Source organism: Macadamia integrifolia, chromosome 5 (genome assembly GCF_013358625.1).
Source record: "Macadamia integrifolia cultivar HAES 741 chromosome 5, SCU_Mint_v3, whole genome shotgun sequence".
Classification (NCBI taxonomy): domain Eukaryota; kingdom Viridiplantae; phylum Streptophyta; class Magnoliopsida; order Proteales; family Proteaceae; genus Macadamia; species Macadamia integrifolia.
Window position 1 is genome coordinate 35,372,444 of NC_056561.1, and position 23,813 is coordinate 35,396,256.

Genomic DNA, 23,813 nt, shown 5'->3' on the forward strand with positions numbered 1-23,813 from the left:
AAAAAAAAAAAATATATATATATATATATATATTATTCAAAAATCGTGAGATTATGTCAAATTGTTTAAAGTTAAGGTGTTACAAGAAAATTTCCTTAATTAGTTTTAAACCTAATTCAACTTTTTTTTTGGAGGGGGGGGTGGGGGAATGGTAGTTGGTATTAAGGTATGAACTGTGGAGGTTTGGTGGCACTTGGAAGGTAGTTCTGCACCTACAAGAATAGTCCTATGACGATTGACGAGTGGGTTAGTGGGTGGTCCAAAAGTGAACTATGTAGCTGTAAAAATTGGAAGGTAATCCTGCACACAGCAAGAACAGTCCTATGACAAGTGGGTTTAGTTGGTTGTCCAAAAGTGAGCTGTGAAAGTTACAACTGTAAACAGAATCTATCCGAATTCTTAATTCTAAATTCTTCTAAATTTAAGTACCGTAACTACACTTTTTCCCATCTAATAGGAAAAATGGGCCGTACTCACATCAGGATTCAGGGCCAGTCTCATTCATTCTCCAGAACCATTTTTCCAATGAAATTTGGAATCGATTATCAAATGAAACAGTGATTATGATGTTGGGGAACTTGTCAGAATTAAAAAAAAAAAGAAAAGAAAAGGGATCTAACGGTTTTAAGAGACAAAAGACCAAAAAGAAAATGGACCCATGGGACCATTTAAAATGCATATTTAACTTAATTAATATATATTTAATGTTTTAATTACAAATAAAAATAACTGTTGATGTTTAATGATTGAGGAAAAGAATGCTCCGAAGTTTCGTGGCCTCTGCATCAGCCAAGAAGCCAAGGAGGGGGCACAGAAGGGATAAACAAGATAACAGGTTTCTGTATTTCATAAAGGTAAGGTGATCATTTTGACTTTTTTTGTGTTTTAACCAAAGACCATGCCACTAGGGAGCATTTATTTTCTCTTAATTATTTGTAAATAAGAAGAATGGAAAAAAAATGCTTCTTGATTGTTTGCCCAACGCCCGTATCAGGACTAATAAGGGGACACACATGGTCTAAACAAGAGAATTTTTTTTTTCCACAAGTGTGGGTGCCATTTTATCGCTCTCTATGTTTGATTGTAGTAATACGTAAATATTTGAATATATTATCTTTTAAAAAAAATAATTTACATTATTAAAACCAACTAGATCTTAATTTTTTGAAACATTTAATAAACGGATCAATTATGAGAAAGATCAATCTCCAAACCGTCTACATTGACACATTTATATGTATTGTTGTAACTCATAAGGTCCTACCCAGAAAAAAACGTTGTAACTCACAAGTAAAGACAACTTACTCGTATTTCTCCTTCTTGAAATGAATGAACCCGGTTTTCAACCTCTCGACCGGATTAAACGCTGGGCTATCCACCGTTTGTAGCTCCGCCGTTATTTGCTCGATTTTTGCGGTGGCCACCGCTTCCAGTTCTCCTTTCTCACTGCAACCGACAACCCCCAATACGGTGGGAGAAATAATAAATAAAAAATAAAATAAAATAAAAAGTTAAAATCGTTATTAAAAAATTAATTTAATTTATTATTTTAAATATATATATATATATATATATATATATGAGAGAGAAGCAGTCGGTAGTGGCATTGGTGGGTCTAAGTGGGGACCAATGGTAGCACAGAAAGACATGCGACTGACCTTACGCCTAATCTTCCGGTGCTCGTCATGGAAACATATTTTTTTGGTAATCGTTAAACCAAGAAAGAAAGTCAAATCTTCCTATTTCGATTTCCGAATTCACCTCGAAATACACAATTTAATTCTACAACAAATAGCAGTAAAAGATTGTGGGGGGATACCTGAGAAGCTTCTTTAGTCCTGCGATGGCTGCCTCGTATGATTCGCTTCCCATCCCTTCACTCTGCATTTCCGATGAAAAAAAAAAATGTATAAATTGGAAGAAAACAAAAAGAATTCGTTAGTTGGATCAACTAGAAGTAACTAGTTGATTAAATTATATAATTAACTCCTAAATCCAAGGTGTGTTAGAGATTCGAAGCTTAATCGCCCAATGAAATAGGGGAGAAAGTGGAGAATGGCGATTCAATTTCAGTTCATGTCGGATCGAATCAGTACTCCTTCGTTTAAGGCTTAGTAAAGAATTAATTCAAACCGTGTCCATATCCGGGAATCGTTGAAAGAGAAAAGGTTATGAACACAGATTTGAAGGATCATGATCAAAAAGATCCAAAGAAGAAACAAAGAAGGATGATTCATCATGCATCCAATTTTCTATCGTCTGTACATGAAAATTGGAATAAAGATCGATGGTGATTGTTCTTCAAGTTCATCGATCAAAAAGAAGAAGCAGTAAGTTTCTTTGTATAATTCCTGGAGTAATGGAGATTGGAGGAAGAAGTTGCAGAACAATTGAATCGAAATCTCATGACTTAGGTTTTAAAAGTTGAGAGAATTGCCGTAAATTGAATCGAAATGGAGCTTTTCCGATACCTGAAACGAATCAAAATCAATCGGAAAAGTGAAAGAAAACTGAGAATTGCCGTAATTGAATCGAAATTGATCTTTCCGGCACCTGAAACGAATCTAAATCGATGATCGGAAAAGTAAGAAACACGAGAGAGAGAGAGAGAGAGATTAAACTCCTTGGGCGTAACGAACCTCTGTTAATCTGCTGCGTATATTCTCTTTAGCGAAATTCTGTTGGATGAAGGGAGAGGAAAAGCGGGCCGGGGATATCAGATCAGACACCGAAGTTTCTACTTTAGGAACTAAGGCCTACAGCGTGTGTGGCACTTTTTATAGTCCGACGACATTGGAGAATCTACTAACCATGGTTAATTTTTAACTTCAGCTATAAAGCGGCTTCCGGAATATTCGGTGGGTCTGTCAACTCATTGTTGTCATCGATGGTTGCCACGTGGTTGTAACTTGGGAACGAAAGATCTTAACCATTTATTTGGTGGACTATGGACCTCAGGGAGACCATTTCCTCATCATCGTAATCTCTACGTGGAGGATAGATTTTTGTTCTTTTGGTCCCAATGGGGCCCACTGAGATGGTAATTTTGGTCATCACTCAATTGCTTGGAAAACTAGTCAACGGTATTGTCTGTCATGGGCCTCATGGCCCGTCAAGGAGGCGACATCTGCTAAATTGGGAATCTAGATAAGTAAATAACAACCCTAGTTATTTACTTATGAGTCTATGACTCCATGAGGGAGATCAGGCCAACGGCTCAATCGGTCGGTTCGGTCTGATTTTGATTGGGTTTAATTGATTTATTTGGTTTGATTTCGATTTTTGATTGTTTCATGAAATCTTAAACTAAAAACAATTGAAGAGGGTTCAATTCGGTCCGAGCTGAATCCGTTGGTCTTGATCAGTCCAACTAGTTTGGGCCGAGTTTTGACACCCTTAGATCAAAGTTTGAATCAATTTGATCCACTTACAATAATGGCTATAATTTATATTTAGGGTGTCAATTTGGAAAGGTTCTCCAACTAAAAGAAGAATAAACAATTGAAGTCAATTGCAACCGCTAGACCTTATTTTAAAATATATATTTAATCCTAATTAATACTTAATAATTATATCCATTTTGATTGACACCCTTAATTATGTCAGTTTGGGTCCATCTTTACCTAGTGACATGGACCACATAGATCTTGATTCTCAAGAAAATAAGAGGCTAAAAATTATCAATATTTCAAGATTTTGTTTTTTTATATCATTAATTTGTTATAATACAAACCAAAATATAATTTAAGCAGTAATAACATATATAGATCTCCATAGAACGAAAGTGAAAATAATAAGATATTCTTGCATTAGGATGAATGAAAAAAATATATTACGAGAAAGAAAAATGATATACACCTTAAATGTAAGAAAAATATTATATCTTGCATTTCTATATGAATTATGAATATAAAGAAACCCTAAAAGGTGAAAAAACAATAAAGATGTTTTTCCACTTTAGTTGCAGAAAGTCTTACAGAGGTATTGTTCATGCAACAGAACATCATACACTTTCTTAATTTTGCAGCCATGGTGGTCTCAAGGGTTCTCCTCCCTCAACTGGTAAATGAAAAAAAAAAAAGGGGCAGTAGGTATATCAGAGGAAAGGAACCTCACTTCTAAATTCTAATTAGTTTTTTTTTTTTTTACAATGTCTTAAGAGTTTATGGTGAGAAGTGTAAACTTTCAAACATGATATTCATGCTTCTTTAATCAAATCACCAAAGCATTGGGAAATTCATATTTTATTTTATTATTGATTTATATTTAACAAATTAATCAAACATGAATTTTATTATTAATTTATATTTAATTACAATGTCATACTAGAATGAAATGGCCATAGAATGTTTTCTTTTCTTTATTTTATGATGGTCGTAGCACCATTATTTCCCTACTTTCAAGTGTTTTTTCTAACAAAAGCCACCATCCCTTTTTCTTATTTTTAACATACTTATTTAGGATGCTTCAATGTATCCATATTATCTCGACCGGTCAATCATTTCAATAATTTAAACAATTTTCATATTTAAGAGAAAAAATATTGTGTAAGGATTCCCTAAACTATACAAATACCCTGAGACAATGACCAAGCTTCTCGGAGACTGGGTTCCCATCCATCGAGTGTGGTATTGCGATCCCCACTAAAATTGAAAAAGCTAAAAATACCAGAATACCTCGAAATAGATTTTAGTTTACCAAGGCTTTCTTTGGTTGGATTTCTATTTCAATTTCATATTGATTCCATAATATAAGTTAACAAATAGTTTTTTTATTAATAAATTGAAAATGTTTGGTTGCATCAATTGAAAACATTTCAAGGACAAAAAATCCTTTTAGTAGTTCACTTTTAAGAATATATTCTCTCTCTTTAAGATGATGATAATAAGAATATCAACAGTACTAATAAGAATAATAATGATTATAAGAAGAAGAAGAAGAATAATAAATAAAATGAAAAAAATAATAATAATAACAACAATAATATAGTTTTACTGAATTTGAACTTCTTTTTTCGGCAATGGTGGGAACCAAAATGCTAAGAAAAATTTATATATGTGAGGGGTTGCCCTAGAACCGGCACTGTGTAGGGCATTTTAGTAATACAAATCTTTATTTGATGAACCAAACCAGACCAGAACCGGTTTTTAGTTACCAAGAATGCACCACAATACTGAAACAAGAAGTGAGTTCACAAAAGAACAGTGCAATGCAATTTAAGTAAAAAGAAAGAAAGAAAAGATCAGAAAAGATCCAGAAGGGGGAAATTACCCAGGCAGGATTAATGATAGGAGCTGGTGCAGCAAAAACAGGTTCGTTTCTAATGAGGGTAGGAGGAGAAGCTCCAGAACTGAGCTTACAGGAAATAGTAGGGCTAAAGGATTTCCTAGTTGGGGTCTTTGAGAAAGAAGGAGAGGGGATCAGACACAAGTTATACGAAGCGGTCGACATTGTGCACGGGATGCTAGAAGTTGCAGGATTTATACTAATATCCAAGAAGATAACGAAAATGAAAGCCCAGTGAAGGAGAGCTTCTACCCAGAATCTGGATAGATGAGGATTGGACTTTTGAGGTTGAAGATCAGTTTACTGTTTTGAATTTAACTATGGTTGTGATGATTCACTTTTAGCACTTTTTTTGGGTTGTGGGGTTTGTGGCCATGAATCCATAATACATCAACACCAGTGTAGGGAATAAGATATGATCATCTCTTATTCTTTACTTGTCTCTATTATATGTCCCATGAAGTGTTTGTTGATTTGTCTGTGAGAGATATTAAAACTATTAGTATGGCTGCAACAGAGATAGGGCACCACCAATGCATTACCCACAATGGGCGTTGAATGTTACTTTGGAAGAGATAAGGTCCTATCCTTGGCAATGCTTTTGGTGGTTGTGAGGCTTCTCATCATCTTAATGTGTGTGTAGAGAGAGGGAGAGAGAGAGAGAGAGAGAGATGTCTCTGTGATTGACGTTGTTTGTGAATGAGACTAATGTTTATGGACCTCATTACGTCCTGGTGCAAAGGATTAAAATATGATCTTCTCTACCTGTTTCCATTAAATAATCTTAAATGAGACATTTTTTCAACTTATTTGTGCTGGACCACCCTGAATTTCCACCTTGAGAAGATAACATTACCTGTAATGGAGGTTTTTATGTTATTAATTAGATTGGCCCTACCAATCACTATTGTCATCCATTTCTGAGCAATAAGCAAGATGATCAGTAACAAATAAGGGACATTGCCAAAAATAAGTTCATATGAGCATATAAAGGCATGTCATTAGGCAACTCCTTATCCTCAATCCTGCACTGCACTGCACTAGTGCGATGAGATCTGGGCACATCCTGAGGTGTTCTCAGTCGAACATATCCTCACCCACCAGTGCAGTGCGACAGAGAATGATTACTCCACCAAAAGTAATACTTGGTTGTGTAGTACTAGTATAATATAGGTTCTCCCAATATAGTCAAGACTTTGACCAGAGGTGCACTCCAATTTTATTTATGGGAAGGGTCTTGGTGGGCGAGAGCCAATGAGAGAGCCCCCACCCTCCCCATCTTTTCAATCAATAGGGGACTTTTTTATTTTTTAAACTAAAAGAAGTCATTTCATTGGGGAAGGAGAGAAAGAGAGAGGGAGTTCTAGGGGAGGCTACACCCAAATCAAGTGATATTCTCCCTCTATTTATTTATGATGGCAGAAGTTTCAAGAATCAAGGTTGATCAACCAATCCGGCTCGTCTGATCTTTGTATTGAAAAACCCTAAAGAACATTAAAACATCAAATTTAGAGCTGATTTAAATATGATCCGAATCAAAATTGACTGGAGACCGTTCCTAATCTCAATTCCATGTTTTAAATCACGACTACATTTGTTACACGGATACTTAAGCTTTAGTTTAGGTTAGGTCTTCAACCACTTATGCAAACGCGACATGATTGAGAGGTCATGGGAGGTTAATAAGCAGCCATGGATTATCATGACTTCTTTAGTGGCTCTATATTTTTGTGGTATAGCTTCCGCGGTTCTACACCATTTTGTATTAGTCATTAGGGTTGTCAGGAGGCAATTAAAAGAAGGTTATATGTTATAACTTACGAGTAATAATATAAGCAGTCGGAAGCAATTAAAAGTACATCCATTTGAATTTGATACTCACCTTATAAAGAGTATATATTTCCAACAACGCTCAACTCCTTCATCCATTCTTAGGTTAGCAAACGAAGCTTTTCCCTTGTTAGATCCTTCACCAAAAGAAGAAGATAGAAGGGAAACCTTTCCTTGGGCCACGAACCACATAGGCACAGGGGAAGGAAAGGAAGAAGAAAATATATATATATATATATATATATATATAAAGTTAGGGGGGTTTTGATTTCTAGTGCAAGTTAGGTTTGACCATGATATATATGAACTGCTAATGCTAAGAATGGTGACATCTTCTTGTCATGTTGTGGAAATAGTTGAACTCATCAATTATATAAAAGGGGAATTGAATTGTGTACTCCTCAAATCTCAATAGTAGATGTTCCCATATATAGTACAGGCATATGTATATGTTGTCATAATATTGTCATATTCTCCTCATTCTTGCACAACTGATGACATTATGGATTAATCTACTTATCATCCATTGCTTAATCGGTCAATGCAATTCTATCTTATATTTGTGGTCTTAGGTTCAAGACTTGGAAACAACCTCTTCCGCGAAGCAAGGGGTAAGGCTGCGTATACTTGCCTCTCTCCAACCCTATAATAGCGGAAGTCTCATGAACTGAATTGCTCTTTAAAAAAAAAAAGAGGGAGAATTATTCGAATGACACCTCTATAATTGTATTTCCAATGAGGGTATTATCTGATTCGGTCGTGATTTTATTCAAAATATGAAAGGTAGAAGCTAAAATTGAACTGTTTATTAAACAATTCTAATGTCCCAAATCTAAACCAATTAGTAAATGGTTTTTAACAGTTTTATTGGTTTAAGTTTTGGTTTTATTGCTGATTCGAGTTATCAATTTTGGACCCAATTGAGAATGAATTTATTTTTACTAGACTCTCAAATTGGTACTCAAGAAATAAAAACAAATCAAAACTCAAGAAATAAAAACAAATCAAACCACTTGACATGGTATAAATACATTGCAAAACACAATAGCATATCGGTTAAACTAATGGTTTATCGGTTCAAAATCGAATCGATCAGATTGTTTAATAAATAATATATATATTTTAAAACCAAAATTGAACCGATTAATAAACAGTTTATTTGTTTCGATTTAAACGGTTCAATATGATTTCGATAAACGGTTTGCAATTGACACCTTAATTTAGAACATGTAAATCGATGACGCCAGGCCATATAGGCTAACCTATCCCAGTCATGAGTTTCTCTTCAACCCTAGCCTGGCTATGTTTTTGGAAGCTTTATTTTGAGCTAGGCCATAATTAATTGACATTTACATGTCACATGTGGGTTTATGGGTATATGCATGATGTTCTAAATTTTTGTGGTAAAAGTGGATTATTTGGGTATTTTTGTAAATTTTTTATATAGGGTTTCACTATATGTTTATAGCGAAGTTTCTTTCTTTGTAAGCAAGTTGAAAGAGGCATGAGAACGTAGGCAATCTTGTCGAACTTCATAAATCCGTGTGAATTGTATGATTGCTTATTTTTGTTTTTCTATTCATGAAACTTCACTTTAGAGTTGCATTTTCTATAGTTTCACCAACGATCAATATCAATTTCAATACCGTGAACTTAATCCCTGGTCAGGGAAAAAGCCCCCAACCCTTTACTAATACTAGTAGTGAAGCCTTGTGTTCCAATTCGAAGCCTCAAATTCCTTGCCTCTAAACAATGTGAGGCAACTTGTAAAAATTGTTGACGGTTGGAAGGATGAATGACTCAAGAACAAACCGCTAAACCATATGTGTGATTGCTCGCCTATCATGGGTGAGACGATTCCATGCAAGGTAGGAGGGATGTAACTTGGGCCTGAAAAACCCGAGCCTGCTCAAAGCCACACAATGCTTGGCCAGAGTAGAAATCACAACCCAAATTGTTTCTTTTGTATTATACTTGTATGTGCTTCAGTTTACTGCTCACCAACCTCTCTCTTACAACCCTATTAACTGCCACATGGCAGATTAGGTGGGACCCAAAATTTGTAAAAATGTTGGCACAAGATCAAGAATTCGTTATCTCATTCATCTTTTCATAAAAGTAGGGTTGAATGATGGATTGTCTTGGTGGTAGACATAATGCATGTAGGACGCTTTGGCTTGACCGATTTATATGGTACGTCAGGTAGACAACAAGTACCTAAGCATATGGCTGATTTGTAGTGGTGTGTTAGGTTGACAGCCGGCACTTATTATAATTACTCATAACCCATCAATCTTTTTGCATGGATCTTCGCGCACGTCCTTGTTTAGAATCTCCATGTAGCTGACCCCATTAAGTTGAAATAAAGTTTTGGATGTTGTTGTTGGGCATAGGGTCTAGCTCTTGCTCACATATCAAGTGTCTCGGAAGGATGTGTGATTGAATCGCATCGAGATGATGCTCAACATTGACATGGTTTAATGTGATTTGCTTCTTCCTTCGATGTTTTGCTTTTGTTTGGATCCATGTAATCGATTCCATTTAAGTTGAGATAAGATTGAGTTTGTTGTTATCTATTGTTGCTTCCTCTTTAGATGTTGTTTTTACCCTTACCAATATAGAGTTCAGGGAAATAGCTATGTGGAAATATATAAACCCTTAAAAATCTGTTTGATTCATGTTGTGCATTAAGGGTGTTAGGATTCGTTTAGCCAAACCGGATAGATGATAGGGATTATGCTTTCTTGCATTGAGTTCACTTTAATGGGTTTTAAGAATCCTGATTCTGGTCAATTCAACTCTTTCAATCCTTATATGGAATTAGGGTTAGGGCATATTTTGGCCTATTTCTATCAATTTCTCACTGATCTTGATTGATTTTGCTCCAAAAATCGAAATTGGCCTGACCAGTCTAGATCTCAATTCCAGGTTCATCGAGATATTAATAGAAGGGAAAAAGTTCTCTAAACCACCAGGGGTACGTTAATTGAGAGTTAGAGGAAATGGACTGGATACATGCCCAACTACAGATCCCAGATCGTGGGCCTACTGATAATTGAGGCCCGACTATTTCTTATTTACCTTGGGTCAGTTTGGGCATGAATCTCTCTTCTGGCTACAAGGATGAACTAGGTTTGTCTTGGCTTGCATTGCCCTAACCTTGTCATCTAAGGGTATTAACTGATTTGTTCCAGTAACCCAGTTCAAGGTACGAAGGGTAGAAATTGAATCATTCTAGGTATGGAATCACTAGTTGGTCACATGGCCTCCACTTCAACGCCTGGGCTAATCGAGGGAGTGTGCATAAGTATCACTCAGGGGGTAGATTTTTTATGGTTGTCTTTGTTGGCAACCCGGCCACATGGCAGTGATGACGTGGCCAGTTTGGGTGACATGGATGAAAATGATGACATGGTAGTGTCCACTGTCACCGATGAGATAACAGAGCCGCTTGGTATACATGGAATTAGGGGTGTCAACCGGTCGGGCCGGTTCTGTTTCGATCGGGCTTAATCGGGCTTGAAGACTTTCAAAGGCTACACCGTGTCCGCCCATTTAACTAATCGGGCTTAGTTATTGAGGGCATGGTACACTTTATATTCGGTCGGTCGGTCTCGGGCTATAATCGGGCTTTAGTCGGGCCTTAACGGGGCTACAGACATGTTTAATGTTAAACGGGCTTTAACCGGTTTTTAAACGGGCCCTCTTTAAAATGTGCTATTATATTCCGGCCCACTCATGCAAGCCCAAAAAAATGACAATAAATCAATAAATGATACCAAATATAACCATTATTAAAAATGTGAACATGTCTTTACTTTTTAGTTTTTATTCTTTAATTTGGGGGGTAAAATAGGTATTTTACAATCATTAAAGGGTCGGGCCAAGTCGGTGCATAATAGGCCGGTCTCGATCGGGCATTATTCGGTCGGTCTCGGTCGGGCTCCCGACGGTCCAAGTAGCAAAACCGAGACCGACCATTTATAAACGGGCCGGGCTCAAGCCCGACACGTTTAATAAACGGTCCGGGCCTGGCCAGTCTATAAACGGTCGGTCCCGGTCGGTTCAGTCAGGTCGGGCCACTAATTGACACCCCTACATGGAATGGTTTGATATATCCTTAGTATGTGGTGCGGGTTTCTAGGTCAAAACTAACAAAATTGGCCTATTTACACTCGGGGGCATTTTTGAAAGTGAAAATTACATTTTTGGAAGATCATTTTTTCATGAAAAATATAGATTGTAACTTATCTAGTCCAGTGCATCTAATTTTGTCACATTCTGATACCATATGAAGAAGTTACGGTATTTGTGACAGTCAAAGGTAGTTTGGCATTGAAGATGAATTTTTTAAAGGAAGTGTTCTCCATGTAACAATACAAAAAAAATCCAATCTTTCCAATGGTTCTAATTTCATCTCGTTCCGATTCTGTATGAGAAAGATGCATCATTGAAAAGGTCTAGCTGCATTTTGATCTTTTATATGGCTGAGTCAAATGATTGAGTCTTATATAAAGTCGTAGAGTGTCCAGTTACGGTTCCAACGCACTTCGTTTCATCTTGATCAGATATCGTATGAAAAAGTTATAAAGTGTTTCCGGAAAGCCAGTTCGAAAATCCAAACCGAAAATTCATCAGTATGCTCTCGGTGTTGGGTGGATTTTTTGGAATTTATTTTTGAAATTTTAAGGGATTTTATGTAATTTTAATATTTTGAAGGTCTTAGTTGATAAGGGGTGTTTAGCACTGGAAATATGAAGGCAGGGGCTTATGTGTATATAAGAGAATCAAAGGGATCCTTAATACAAGGGTCAGATTGAGCCACATCGGTCAAATTCAGATCTGACGGTTCGTCCAAGAGCTTGCATTGAAGATGCTTACCCAAGGCTTGTTATTGGTGGAGTGTATTAGATATGATGGTGTGGAGCCTCATCATATTGAGTCTTGATTGTGTGTAGCGCATGTGCATAGAATCTATAAAGAGATTCTCCATATCAAGATCTGACCCAATCATATCAGATCGGTTCCGATCTAACAGTCAAGATCGATGGAGCTTTATTAAAGTAAGTCGACAGTGTATCGTGAAACTCGCTACACCAACCAATCGGTGATTGACAATGCGCCTGTCAATGTCAGCGCGTACGTCATGATGACGTCATAAAGATTCAAAACTGATGGTTTAAATCTATTGTCCTTTGATTTAATCGGACGACTCAGATTAAGAGATACCTTTTGATGAGATCTATAGCCAGATCTGCGCCTCTGTTTCGCGTGCCGCCGGTGTAGCCTACGCCACCCCTATGAAGATTCCATTTTAAGCTATCTCATTGCTCAAACTTCAAATGGTCATATCTCCCTCATTTTAACTCGGATTTGGGTGAACCAAGTTGCTACTTCTTTGTTTTTTCAAGCCCTACACTATGGAAACAAGAAAAATAAGCTTTGAGTGAAGGATGGCTACGGTTTTGGTAAGAAAAACTTCTCTCTCTTTGTTGGTCCTTAAATGAACATGAATACTTGATGATAAATATTCTTAGGCCATTAAAGGAGGTAAAAGAGGTGGTTGAGGTGTGTTAATGATACATTAACTCAAAGCCAATGAGGAAAAAAAGAAAGCAAGGATGTGTTTGCTTTGAAGAACAAGAAGCCAAGGAGAGGGAAGGTGTGAGCACCAAACTTGTCAGTACAAGTTTCTAGTCATCCCAGGCAATCGGTTGTGAGATTCTCTAACATTTGATTTACATTATATGCATGTATGTATGTTAGGGTTAGTTGTGGATGAATGTATACATGCTAGGTTAATTGTGGATGAACTGTAAGTATGCTAGCTAGTTGTGGATGTATATGCTAGGCAGAGCTTGACTGTAGGGCATTGATATAAGCCCAAATTTACTGTATTCTTTATTAAGTGCTTAGTGGGTGCTACACATTGTACCAGCATTGTGAGTGCCATCTCAGCTTCGGATTGAAAAAATTAGGTGTGGGTGCTTCCGACTGTGGGTGCAGTCAAAAATAGTGTATTGAGTAGGTACGAAGCCTTTACAGACACTACTCCGGGGATGTAGGTAAATTATCGAACCTCGTAAAAATCCAGTGTTATGGGTGCTTGTTGTTTGTATTTTATATTGAAGTGCGTGAAATGTGGAATGAGTGTGCACACTTGTAAGTGCCTATGAGAGGCTGAGTGTGCATACGATTGTGTGCAAATAGGGACAGGTATATTAGGTTTTTCTTGGCCAGACATTATCAGACAGTTTTTTAGGGATCGAAATTAAACTCACTGGTTCACCCCCCTCTCAGTGACTGCCGAGTTACAACAGTAGAGACATCATTTCACGACATGCAATGAGAGGATGTAGGGGGCACGACTGCATGACTGGGTAGCAATCTTTCCCCATCATCATTTATTAAACGCTTCTAGTATCCCAAAATGAAAACTAATGTATAATTAATTAACACATAAAAGGAAAACCATGTATTCTAACTCGACTCATCTTTAAAAAAAAAGAAACTGATGTTTTTTATAAATACAATAAATATGTAAAAATTAATAAAAAAAATACATAAAAAAAAGAGGGAATCACATATCATTGAATTTAATTTGAGCTTATACCATTGCAAACATGTTCAATAATATAAGTTAACGATTGAAGTAGTGAATTGGTTTGATAGTACTTTAGGCTCCGTTTGGATGTAATGGGAATTTAAAGGGAAGGGAAGTGAAATTTTCATACTTTAAAAAAAAATATTTATAATCATTATCCCATATGATTGTATAAACTACTTAATTTTTTTAATCATATTTAGTAATGTAAATTTTATTTTACATATTATAGCAAAGGGTTTTGGATGCAAAGTAAAGTAAAATTTTATAACCAAATATGGAATGATTTGAAGTTAATGTTAAAGTCATATGGGTAAATATTACATATATTTCTATTTTAAGTATAAAATTTTACTTCCCTTCACTATAATTTCCTTTACAACCAAACATAGCCTTAGAAAACGACTAGACTCGTTGGGTTTATGGTGAGTCAAGTAAAAAAAAACTAGCCCTATTTGATTGGGAAGATTCGTGACCAAATAGAGCTGGGGCCGATCTGGGCCAAGCTCAACCCAACATCAGGGGCTGGGCTGGGCCGAACGGGGCCTGGGTTGAGTGTTGAAAAAACCGGGCTCTGTAGCAACCCACCAAGTAATTCAGAAGAAAAGATAGAGATTAGAGAGAGGGGACTGATCATCACTTCGAGTTTCGACGTCTGTTTTTGGCGTTTTCTGTTATGCTCCGATATGGGCACAAATCTCCGAAGACTGTGAAGGCTTCTTCCCTGCAATTTTCCCAAATTTAACATCGTCTTCCTCAGGTAGTATTCATTAATTGTTTAAATTCAATTCAATTCTTTAATCTCCATTCATCAATGATTGGATTCATAAATTCTAATTGATCATTAACTTCTGTGCGTGATTCAGGAGAGATCAGTTTATTCAAAAGAAATTCAATATGGGTTCTGAATCTACCACTCCCCCAAACGTTTCAGATGATAAACCTCAGAACCAAGGTGAGTTTTTTTGGGTTTGTATCAGCTTCTTCTCTATTGTTCACCCCTGCTCCCTTTATTTTTTTGACCTCTTCGGTTGCTGAAATGAATTTGATATTGTTTTTGTCTGGCAACGAATTATTATACTGTAGAAGTACAACGTTAAAGGGGGTTTTCCCCCCCTTTTGGGGCGAAGGACCCTTGTCCGGGAGAGTTCAGAGGTCCTGACAAATTGTGTATTATATCGATTGTTGATGCATGTTTGAATTCGATTTCAATTTCATACAATCCCAGGCAACGAGTGATGGGGACAAACAACTGAATCTTTTAACTGTTGTAGCTCTTTACTCTTGATATACCACGCAATTAGATAACCCGTTTCTTATTTTTTGGTGCCTGAACAATGTTTCTGGATTAGCTCTCTTGGGGTTGCAACCCTTCCTTAGCATTCTTTATATTTTTGTTTCAAGTATTTCCTGTATTAGAGTAAAAAAAAATTATTTTGCCTCTTCTCACTTTGTTTTCCATAGTTTGGTGTAACTCTTATTGTAGTCAGAGCTTAATGGTTCATCCGGGTTATATCACCTTTTTTAAGTACTAGTTTGTGTCAATTTACACTAAGGTCATGGGATATCAGATCCTTGGACCCTTTGGCTGTGCTAGGGCAATATCATCTGTTTCAAACCGTAGACGTGATATGGACATCATCATTCTTTTGGTAGCCAAGAAGTTCTGAGTAAAATCCAAACGGTGTACTCAACGTTTTTTCTTTGACAATATAGCATTTTCAAGATGGTGAAGCCTAAATGGGTGTTGGTACGTTGATAAAAGTCATTTGTTTTGAGTACTATTGGCCCTTAGGAGCTATTCTCCTCCCTTTACAGTGGAAGAGTTCATTCCATCCCTCAGTTAGCTGGCTGCAGAGCAGTGTGTGAGGTCAAACACCAAATCAATGTTAAATTATTTGCTGATATATCCTAATGTTGGTCTCGCAATGGTTATGATGGGGATTCTTTGGATCTTATATCTACTGTCTCTATTGAAATAACTCAGTACTTTGAACTGAGGATACAGTTGAAACTTTAATATTCATTGGGTTTCCCTCTCTCCCTATCTCTGTCTCAACATAATTTACCTTCCTAAACCTCAATTCCAGCAACATGGTTCCAATTGCAGGATGGTGCTCGAGGTTATTTGCATTGTTTTTGTCCATCTTACCCATTTTCATGTCGACCAAAGCTTCACTGGGCTTTCCCCTTTGATCCTTTTCCTGTAAAAAAATGCATTAGTTCCTATTCTTTACATTATTAGTGCTTTCTATTAACATTTATGATAATTTTATGCAGAAGTCTTACCTTCTCTTTAAAAAAAAAATGTTTTTACACGAGACTTTCTCTGTCCTTGTTATATGATGCAGTGGAAAAGAAAGTTTCTTGTTATTGTCTTTTTCTACTTGAGGCCAGTATGCGTATACCTTTTCTTGTTTTCCTTCATGGATTGACTAAGATGGCTGAAGATGCCGAAACATGTACTTGTACTCTGATCAATCTATAGTATACACTTCATGTGCTTTTCTATGAGCATCCTTCAGATAGAAACTGTTCACAATGTTAGGTTCGGAGCTTCAGAAACCAATGGATGGAAACGGGAAAGATGCCAAGGAAGAGACTCTGAATGAAACTTCATCAAAATCTGTGTTTGTCAACTCAGAACCGATGAGGGAGGAACAAGTGCAAAATGCTATTAAGTTTCTATCACATCCCAAAGTTAGGGGTTCTCCGGTCATCTACAGGCGTTCTTTCCTTGAGAAAAAGGGCCTCACGAAGGAGGAGATAGATGAAGCCTTCCGCCGTGTACCTGTAAGGAATTTTTTTTATGGCCTATGCCTTGTTCCCTCTCTTTTCCCTTTAAATTCATGAGGATACTTTAATGCTCCTCTCCTTCTCTCATGCTTAAGCTTTTTGATGATATTTCTGTATGAATTACAGGACCCACCTCCAACTGTTACAAGTGTGCAGCCGGCTACCTCAAATCAAGGTAAAAAAGGAAAAAGCATTCACACCTTCTTATGGATGTTGAGATCCGTAAGCTTGTAATAATAGCCCATGTCAAGGGCTTATTTGACCCACTTAAACATAAAAAATGGTTATCACTATCAGTTCTGCTGGGATGCAAACTTGGCTAGCCCTTACAGTTGACATGTTATTGTCTTATTGTGTTTTTGGTGACAGATGGCCAGTTGAAGTCATCTGCAAACATGCAGGCACAAGTCTCTACACAAACTCCACAACCTGCTGCAGCTGCTCCTACAGGAAACATTGTTTCTACAGTGGCAACCATGTCAAAGTCACGATTTCATTGGTCTCATGCTTTTCTTGCTGTAGGTTTGCTTGCTGCTTCTGGAGCTGGATCTGCCTTGTTTTTTAAGGTACTAAAACACTATTTAATCATTATACTGATCGTGCAGAGCACAAATGTTGACTTACTGAGCTATATGGTATTATGGTTACTAAAGATCCCACTCAGTGCAGCTTGGGTATGGGAATGGTTACAACTAACTCAAACTCATTTAATTTGAGTTTATTAGTAGTGCAAATGATTTCTTTGCTCATGTTTGAGCCATCAAGCCCTTCAATAAATAATAACTTTGAGATCAGGATCCTCGGAACATGCTAACTGCATTTTTTAAATAAAACTGGGAGAGTTTAGGCTTAACTTTCAAAAAGTACCAACGGTTGAGACTTAAAAACACAAAGTGAATACCTCATACAATGTTAAAAGCTTCTTGATATCCTAGACGTGTTACCTTTTTTTTTTTTTTTTTTTTTTTTTTTTTAATGAAAGGGTCCAAATGTGGCTGCCAATCTGATATTATATTCCTATTTAGCATGCTATTGTCCCGAGGTTGAAGTCTTGGATTAAAAAGATTGTTTTGGAAGACGAAGGAGGTGATGTTGTGAAGAAAAATAATTCAAGACCAAGTCTAGCTGAAGAAGCTGCATCAGCTGCAAAGGCAGCTGCAGCAGCAGCTGCTGATGTGGCCAGAGCAAGCCAGGAAATGTTGAACTCCAAAAACGAAGGTGGGATACTTATATATATTTATTTATTTCCTTTCTTTATGGCTTAGTAAAAATGAATCTCGACCCTTGTGTATCCTTTGCAGAGAAGAAGTACTTTGAGGCTTTTAGAAGTCTATTGGATGTCCAGGTAGAGGAAATGAAGTCCATGAGTAATGCTATCCGGAAATTGGAAGCTACAAGTGACATTGGTCTTTCATCAAACAAGCAAGCAGTAGAACATATTCAATCTGCATCATCAAATGGTAGGCATTTTCCCCTTTCTCTTCCAATGAATTGCTTTAAATTGCTGCAGATTCCTAGTGTGGTCATATTCCATGGTATCCATTTAGTAAGGAGCTTGGGCATGGAATTTTCACTGTTTGGGTACAATATATTTGTAATTTTGGTTATGAACACGCTATTGCATCCTCATTAATGAAGTGTTTAAAATCTACAAAAGTCTGTAGGATGCCGTGAGTGGTTTCGAAATTCTAACGTGGGTCAGTAAATTCTATTATAGACATTGTAAATTATTTGTGTAAGCTTGTATGTGTCTCCAGTGATTACTATGAGTCAATGATACACGTTAGAGAGATGCCTCTGAATTGAGCTGTTTGACAAACCTAAACAATGAGTTTCTCTTTTTCAATGTCTTCACACAAAAGCCAATGCCTGTATGACAACTGTTATGGCTTTCTGACAATTCTTGCTTTGCAGTGGGGGCCTCGTGCAGCTTTTAAGCACTTTGTTGAAATTGTGTCTTGTCCTTGGATTGACTAGTGATGGAAATTCCAATCAAAGGGGATGATCATAGTAACTGTTTTCTTTCAGGCTTCCATTAGCATAGGGTCATCTGACCAATGGGCTTTTCAGGGCTTTCTGGTCAACGCTCTTATTATTGATCTCGGAAATCAAATAGCATGTTAACCCAATAGGTCAACCATCCATTCTTTTCCCTATTTGATTTGAGGGGTTGGGAGAGGTGAATGGGGTGTCTCAAGTTATTTCATGTCAATGTGATTCTTTTATCATTAATCTGTGTACTGTTTAGTACCATAATTCTAAGGTGAGTCCATTTTCTCAAATTGGGTATTATTATATTCATTTGAGAGAAATATGGCAAAAATTTCATTAGACAAAAACTTAAATTTATTATGCTTCTCTGGTCCAATTCCTTCCAGCTCTTCCTCTTTTGGGGCGGCTTTTGGTTTTCTGGGAAAAGAGGACAGAAAGGGGAGAGAGAGAGAGAGGAAGGAATAGAGACTTAATTTTGAACTATTAGCTCTTACTGTACATTATGCGTACACATTGTTTTCTTTTTATTATTTATTTATTTCTTTATTATTGTGCTCACTTGAATAGCTACATACCTCATGATATGCAAGGTTTACAAAAATTGAGTTTCAGACACCTTATATCGGAAAACAAATCATTTAGTAACACCTTGTATCACAAGACTGCTTTGAGTTCTCTGCAAGAACTTTGCCTGTCAACTAAGGAATTGACAAACTTTAATCCTTCATTTCTTTTGCTATCATCAGGACCAACAAACACATCTTGGAAGTCCCCTCTGGCTGGCCAAGAAAGCTCTAGAGGTTCTGGTTCACTCACAAGTTCAATGGTAAACTAAGAATATCTATGGTCTGAGAATGGTTCGCTAGCTTGCTTACATAGATGCTAATCTTCTATCTGTACTTGAGTTACTCCAAGTTGAATTTCTAACCAGTTTATTTATGCTTATCAGCAATCGAAAGTGAATGGTACATTGGACTTTGACTTGGGCTCAGGTTGTTATTGAGGATAAGTATTGATTTACTTTGAAATCTTTCATTCTCAAATAATTTCTTCCAATATCTTCATTCTTATGATTGGAGCGTTTTGAGCAGTGAGGCCTTCATCAGCACCTGCATCCGTGGAGCCCTCAGCTGCACCACATCCAAAATCATATATGGAGGTATCAAACATGCCTGACCTTCCTGTTTCTTGCAGATATGGCTAAAGTGGATACTTTTAAGCATATCCTAGTGTTTTAGAAAATAATTAAGAAATCTCTATCTGGCTATGATTTGGCTGATGAAGTTGACAGAGGAGCCTTGAAAGAACAATTATATACTGGGATATGTATCTTTTTTTGGTTGTCTTAATGTGTCCTTCGAGTATGTTATGTTTCCTCTATTGTATATTTGCTTGGAGGTCTTTCTTTTTTAATGCAATTATGCCATTATTCATAAAAGAAATAAAGATAAACAAAAGGAAAAAATATAGTTTCTTGGACATTTTTACCGGATAAACTTGTTTCCAATGAAATCAGTAACTCAAGTTGCAAAGGGAATCTGAGTCAAAGATTCGTAATTCAAAAACACAGGCACTGGTCTTTCCTCCTTGGACAAGTAGGCTAACCTGAAGAGCGGTGCCTTCTGTCTTATTCTTTTTTATGGGAGAAGCATTCCACTCTGTAATTTGGACCCCTGCATTTAATATTTAACATCTATGAAAGGCACAGGATCTATGTCTGCTGCTAGCTTTTATATGTGCACATTTCCATCTTTTTAAACTGGTATCATTTATCAATTTCATTCATTTCATTTCTTCTTCTTTTCTGGTAATTTTCCACTTCCACCTTCATTGCATTGTGTTAAATAGACTGGACTTGTATCTGAAGAATAGTAATGATTTTCGAAACATCTGAAAAAAGAATCTTATTATTTTAATTAGTTGTTATCGAGAATCAACCATAAGTGAGCTAAAGCAGAATATTAACAGACGAGATTGTTTTACCCATAGTAATTTCTGAACTTCCTATAATTGTATGAACCGAGTTTCTGATAAGAAATCCAAATATACCTGAACACAACCAATAAAATAAGGGAATAGTCAGGTTACATTTGGCACTCAGAGCTGAATCCCTATCAACACACAGATATTGGATCAGCCATTTTTCCAGGACAGGGCTATTCTGTGGGCTCTAGGTGTCTGATTCTGTCCCAATTCCTGAAGCATTATGTGTCGAAAAGAAAAAAGGATAATTGATCTCGAAGCCCTGGGAGAAAATAGCATATGATTAGATATATAGATAGAGCTTCTCTGTGGAGCCTTCTTCTAGTGATCGTTTGTGTGATGACCACATGATGGTGGATATATTGGGAGTTGTGGAACCACTGCTGCATGAGTAATGTTGAGCATGGTCATGAATACATGGGAAATATTGTACGCTTTTATTTTCTTAGTGGGGGAGAAGGGGGGGGGTGTAAAACACTCTACACTTACATATCTGCTTTGTAATTTGGTTCTTTCTTATTTTTAGATTCAGAAATTTTAAGTAATATAAACTATGGGTTCTGAATCTTCTCTTTGCAGATAATGGCTATGGTGCAACGTGGGGAGAAACCCCCAGGGATCAGAGTAAGTTTCCCCCTATATATTGGATTTCTCCAGTTTTGTTGGATTTCAGTTCTGGTCTTCTCTAATTGTGGTCTGTTTTCAGGAGATCAACGATCTGCCTCCCAACCCTAATCAACCACCGTCGAATCCTCGATTAGCACCTAGAGCCAAGGTTTGCCTTTAAGATTTCAACCATTTTATTATATCATCATAGAACTGCATACAGGGTGCCTTTGTTGAATGGAACAGGAGATAAATAGATAACTGAATGAATGAAATGATAAATATCAGATCTGTAGTGATGATAATTGATGATCCACCGTTGTATTCAAAAAGGAACATGGAAGCATGATGAGTCAGTCCACTGTCATAGGCGAGGCCAGATCATTGGCTCAAGCTAGCCATCCAATCCATGAGACTCACCAATTGGATATGCTGCAGAAAAAACAAATTTTAGGTTCCCGATCATAAGATAATCAGGTGTCCTCTTGCTGGTAAGGACAAGGGCATATTTTTCTGTTTTGAATGTTCCAAAGCCAGCAAGAGATCTGAATTTGATAGTTATGGTATTGAAGTCAGTGTAGTGAATTGGCTATAAACACTGAGTTGGCACAAGTTTCTTAACAGAGTTGCCATTTTCAATGATTTCATCATTACAATAATGGAATGTGAATATTGATAGGAAATCAGCAGCTAAGGAGTCATACCCAATTCATGGAATTTATCTATTTCATATTTATTTATTTTTTTCATTATTTTGCTTCTGAACAGCCATGGGAGGGAGGTCAGACTCAAAACAACCCCAGCTTTGGTCTTCAGTCACATGCAAATGGTGAAAGCTCAAGCTCCAAGGAACAAGATAGTAGGTCCGCTTCTCAGTTGAATGGTTACAGTTCAGAACCTTGGTGGCGACGGAAAAATGTGAGGATCACAGAAATTGAATCTGAGGATCAAACAATGACAACCTCAAATGGTGCAGTTGGGGTGACTAAACAGCAGGTGCCTCAGCGTGTGTGGGTTCCACCCCAGCAACCGCCTGTTGCGATGCCTGAAGCTGCTGCTGCAATCCGACAGCCAAAACCCTTGATTCAGAAAGAACAAACAAGCAATGATCAGATGACTGTGCACCCTTCAGATGACATTGATGAGTTACGGAGGTTCACAAAAATATCAGAATCAGGGGGTCAACCGGAAATCAACAATGAGAGTCCAAGCCTGGACTCCAATGAGATACAGAACCAGGGAATAGCTATTGAAGGAAACTGATATGGGATCAGACTTCGATCAGCCTGTGGTGTTACCCATGACTAATGAGAGTCAAAACAGAGCTACTGCTTAAGCAGCTTTCATGCTTAATCACAGTGATGGACATGGTACATAATAATTTTGATTAAAAGAGTGGAAAAGAAAAGGAAGAGAAAACTGATATATATTTATCTGATATGAACACTCTTTCTTTCCAATATGAGAGTTTGTTTTGTGTACTGTGTGAAATGTGAATGAGGAGTCTCCAAAGCTGATGGGTGGTTGTGATGGTTCAATAAAATGATTGTAGTGCTAAGAGGACTGCTTTATGGTTATCATACATGTTTATGATTTTAATAACTGTGGTAGATTGGTAGTGTTTGAAGGGTTATACCTTCTTTTGGGGTTGAGTAGATTCCTGAACTGTTTTTCAGTGTTTCGTATGCACAAGACGTCTGTTTTGTGATCTTTGTTCCATTCGGATATGACATAATTGATTTTTTCAAACAATTTTCAAATTATCATGTTGAAAAGAATGATGTTGGTTAAATGTATAGTGACCCATGAGTTTATGACTAGATGTTATAGACGACGTATCCACTATGTTGATTGCCAACAGATGTAGTAGCCATGCGGTAGAAAAACTAAAACCAAAAAAGGCATTTGTGTGCTAAAACCAGTCCATGGTTCTTTCTGGGTTAGATAATGTACTTGTGGTTCCTCAATACATGCCCCCTCTATTTATGAATGGTCGATGATACCATCATTGTTACCTTGTACCTTGGATGCTATCCAAATTCATCGGGTGAGGGATTTTCTCCTGATCGTGGGTGAAGTAAAATTCGATCGGAAAAAAAAAATAAATAAATAAAGTTACAATCTTTTAGCAACCACAGACAATTTTCAATCATCTACCTATATATTTACTACCACAATTTCTTGTGAAAATGCTTCTACACTATTATATACTCAAATTCCAAATTCCAAATTTTACACAATACTATGAGTTGCAACATTGCTTTTGCTAGTAATTTAATGGAAAAAAGAAGCTTGAAAAGTAGCGTGTCCTTTGTTCTCTGAGAGAGGCAAAATGATTGGCCCTGACACTAGTGTAGGGGCCACATTGCCTTTTGGGGAACTTTTCCCAATTTATGAAAAATAAGCCTTAGTAGTATAACCCCTACGTCCCCACATAGTTAGGGGCAAAATGACTGGCCCTCTACTCATGTAAGGTAAAAATCATGGCCCTATTGATGCTTATACTAATGTCCGCATTGGCTCCGATGTTGGTGTAGGGTCATGTTACCCCTCTCATTTAAATTAAGGGGAAAAAAGCCCCCTAAACGTGCAACACATGTGCCAACGTGGAGGTTAATGAGAGGGTGCACATGGGCATCAACAATAGAATGAATCATCTCCACGTAAATTCTCTTGACGTATAAGTGAGGATCCAAACATCTACTCCTTTTGCTTC

The 23,813-nt window shown here is 37.1% G+C and overlaps 2 protein-coding genes across 8 annotated transcripts in view; one reads left to right on the top strand and one right to left on the bottom strand.

The window, feature by feature from the left end:
• The window catches only part of LOC122079993 (carbonic anhydrase 2-like), a 9,674-nt gene extending 4,244 nt beyond the window's left edge, over positions 1-5,430 (bottom strand). For 2 of the 5 annotated variants that reach the window (XM_042646820.1, XM_042646821.1), the window contains exons 1-3: positions 5,272-5,430; positions 1,820-1,881; positions 1,306-1,446 (exon numbers count right to left, since the gene is read on the bottom strand). In XM_042646820.1, coding sequence (XP_042502754.1) covers positions 1,306-1,446; positions 1,820-1,872 — 194 coding nt within the window. In that variant the 5' untranslated portion in view covers positions 1,873-1,881; positions 5,272-5,430. Of the gene's footprint in view, positions 1-1,305; positions 1,447-1,819; positions 1,882-2,471; positions 2,538-2,639; positions 2,765-3,977; positions 4,060-5,271 lie in introns of those variants that run through there. The other 3 variants (XM_042646822.1, XM_042646823.1, XM_042646824.1) reach the window with 3 other exon arrangements.
• An 8,890-nt stretch (positions 5,431-14,320) lies between these two features.
• LOC122080001 (peroxisomal membrane protein PEX14-like) lies at positions 14,321-22,655 on the top strand. Of its 3 annotated transcripts, none has more exons than XM_042646836.1 (13): positions 14,321-14,480; positions 14,587-14,675; positions 16,269-16,513; positions 16,643-16,691; positions 16,886-17,082; positions 17,542-17,734; positions 17,818-17,976; positions 19,255-19,334; positions 19,458-19,500; positions 19,600-19,667; positions 21,071-21,115; positions 21,198-21,266; positions 21,866-22,655. In XM_042646836.1, the coding sequence occupies exons 2-13, from the start codon at positions 14,618-14,620 to the stop codon at positions 22,358-22,360; spliced, it is 1,701 nt and encodes a 566-aa protein (XP_042502770.1). In that variant the 5' UTR covers positions 14,321-14,480; positions 14,587-14,617; the 3' UTR covers positions 22,361-22,655. The 3 variants fall into 3 exon arrangements, with proteins under 3 accessions (XP_042502770.1, XP_042502772.1, XP_042502773.1); XM_042646838.1 differs by having other exon boundaries at positions 14,334-14,480; positions 14,570-14,675; XM_042646839.1 differs by having other exon boundaries at positions 14,335-14,480; positions 14,597-14,675.
• The last annotated feature ends 1,158 nt before the right edge of the window (positions 22,656-23,813 follow it).

Excerpts from the sequence above, each read along its gene's own strand:
- LOC122080001 (XM_042646836.1), top strand. The coding sequence starts at position 14,618 with ATGGGTTCTGAATCTACCACTCCCCCAAACGTTTCAGATGATAAACCT. Across the intron at positions 17,735-17,817 it reads GTTGAACTCCAAAAACGAAG|AGAAGAAGTACTTTGAGGCT; the intron begins GTGGGATACTTA and ends TATCCTTTGCAG. Across the intron at positions 19,335-19,457 it reads GTTCACTCACAAGTTCAATG|CAATCGAAAGTGAATGGTAC; the intron begins GTAAACTAAGAA and ends TATGCTTATCAG.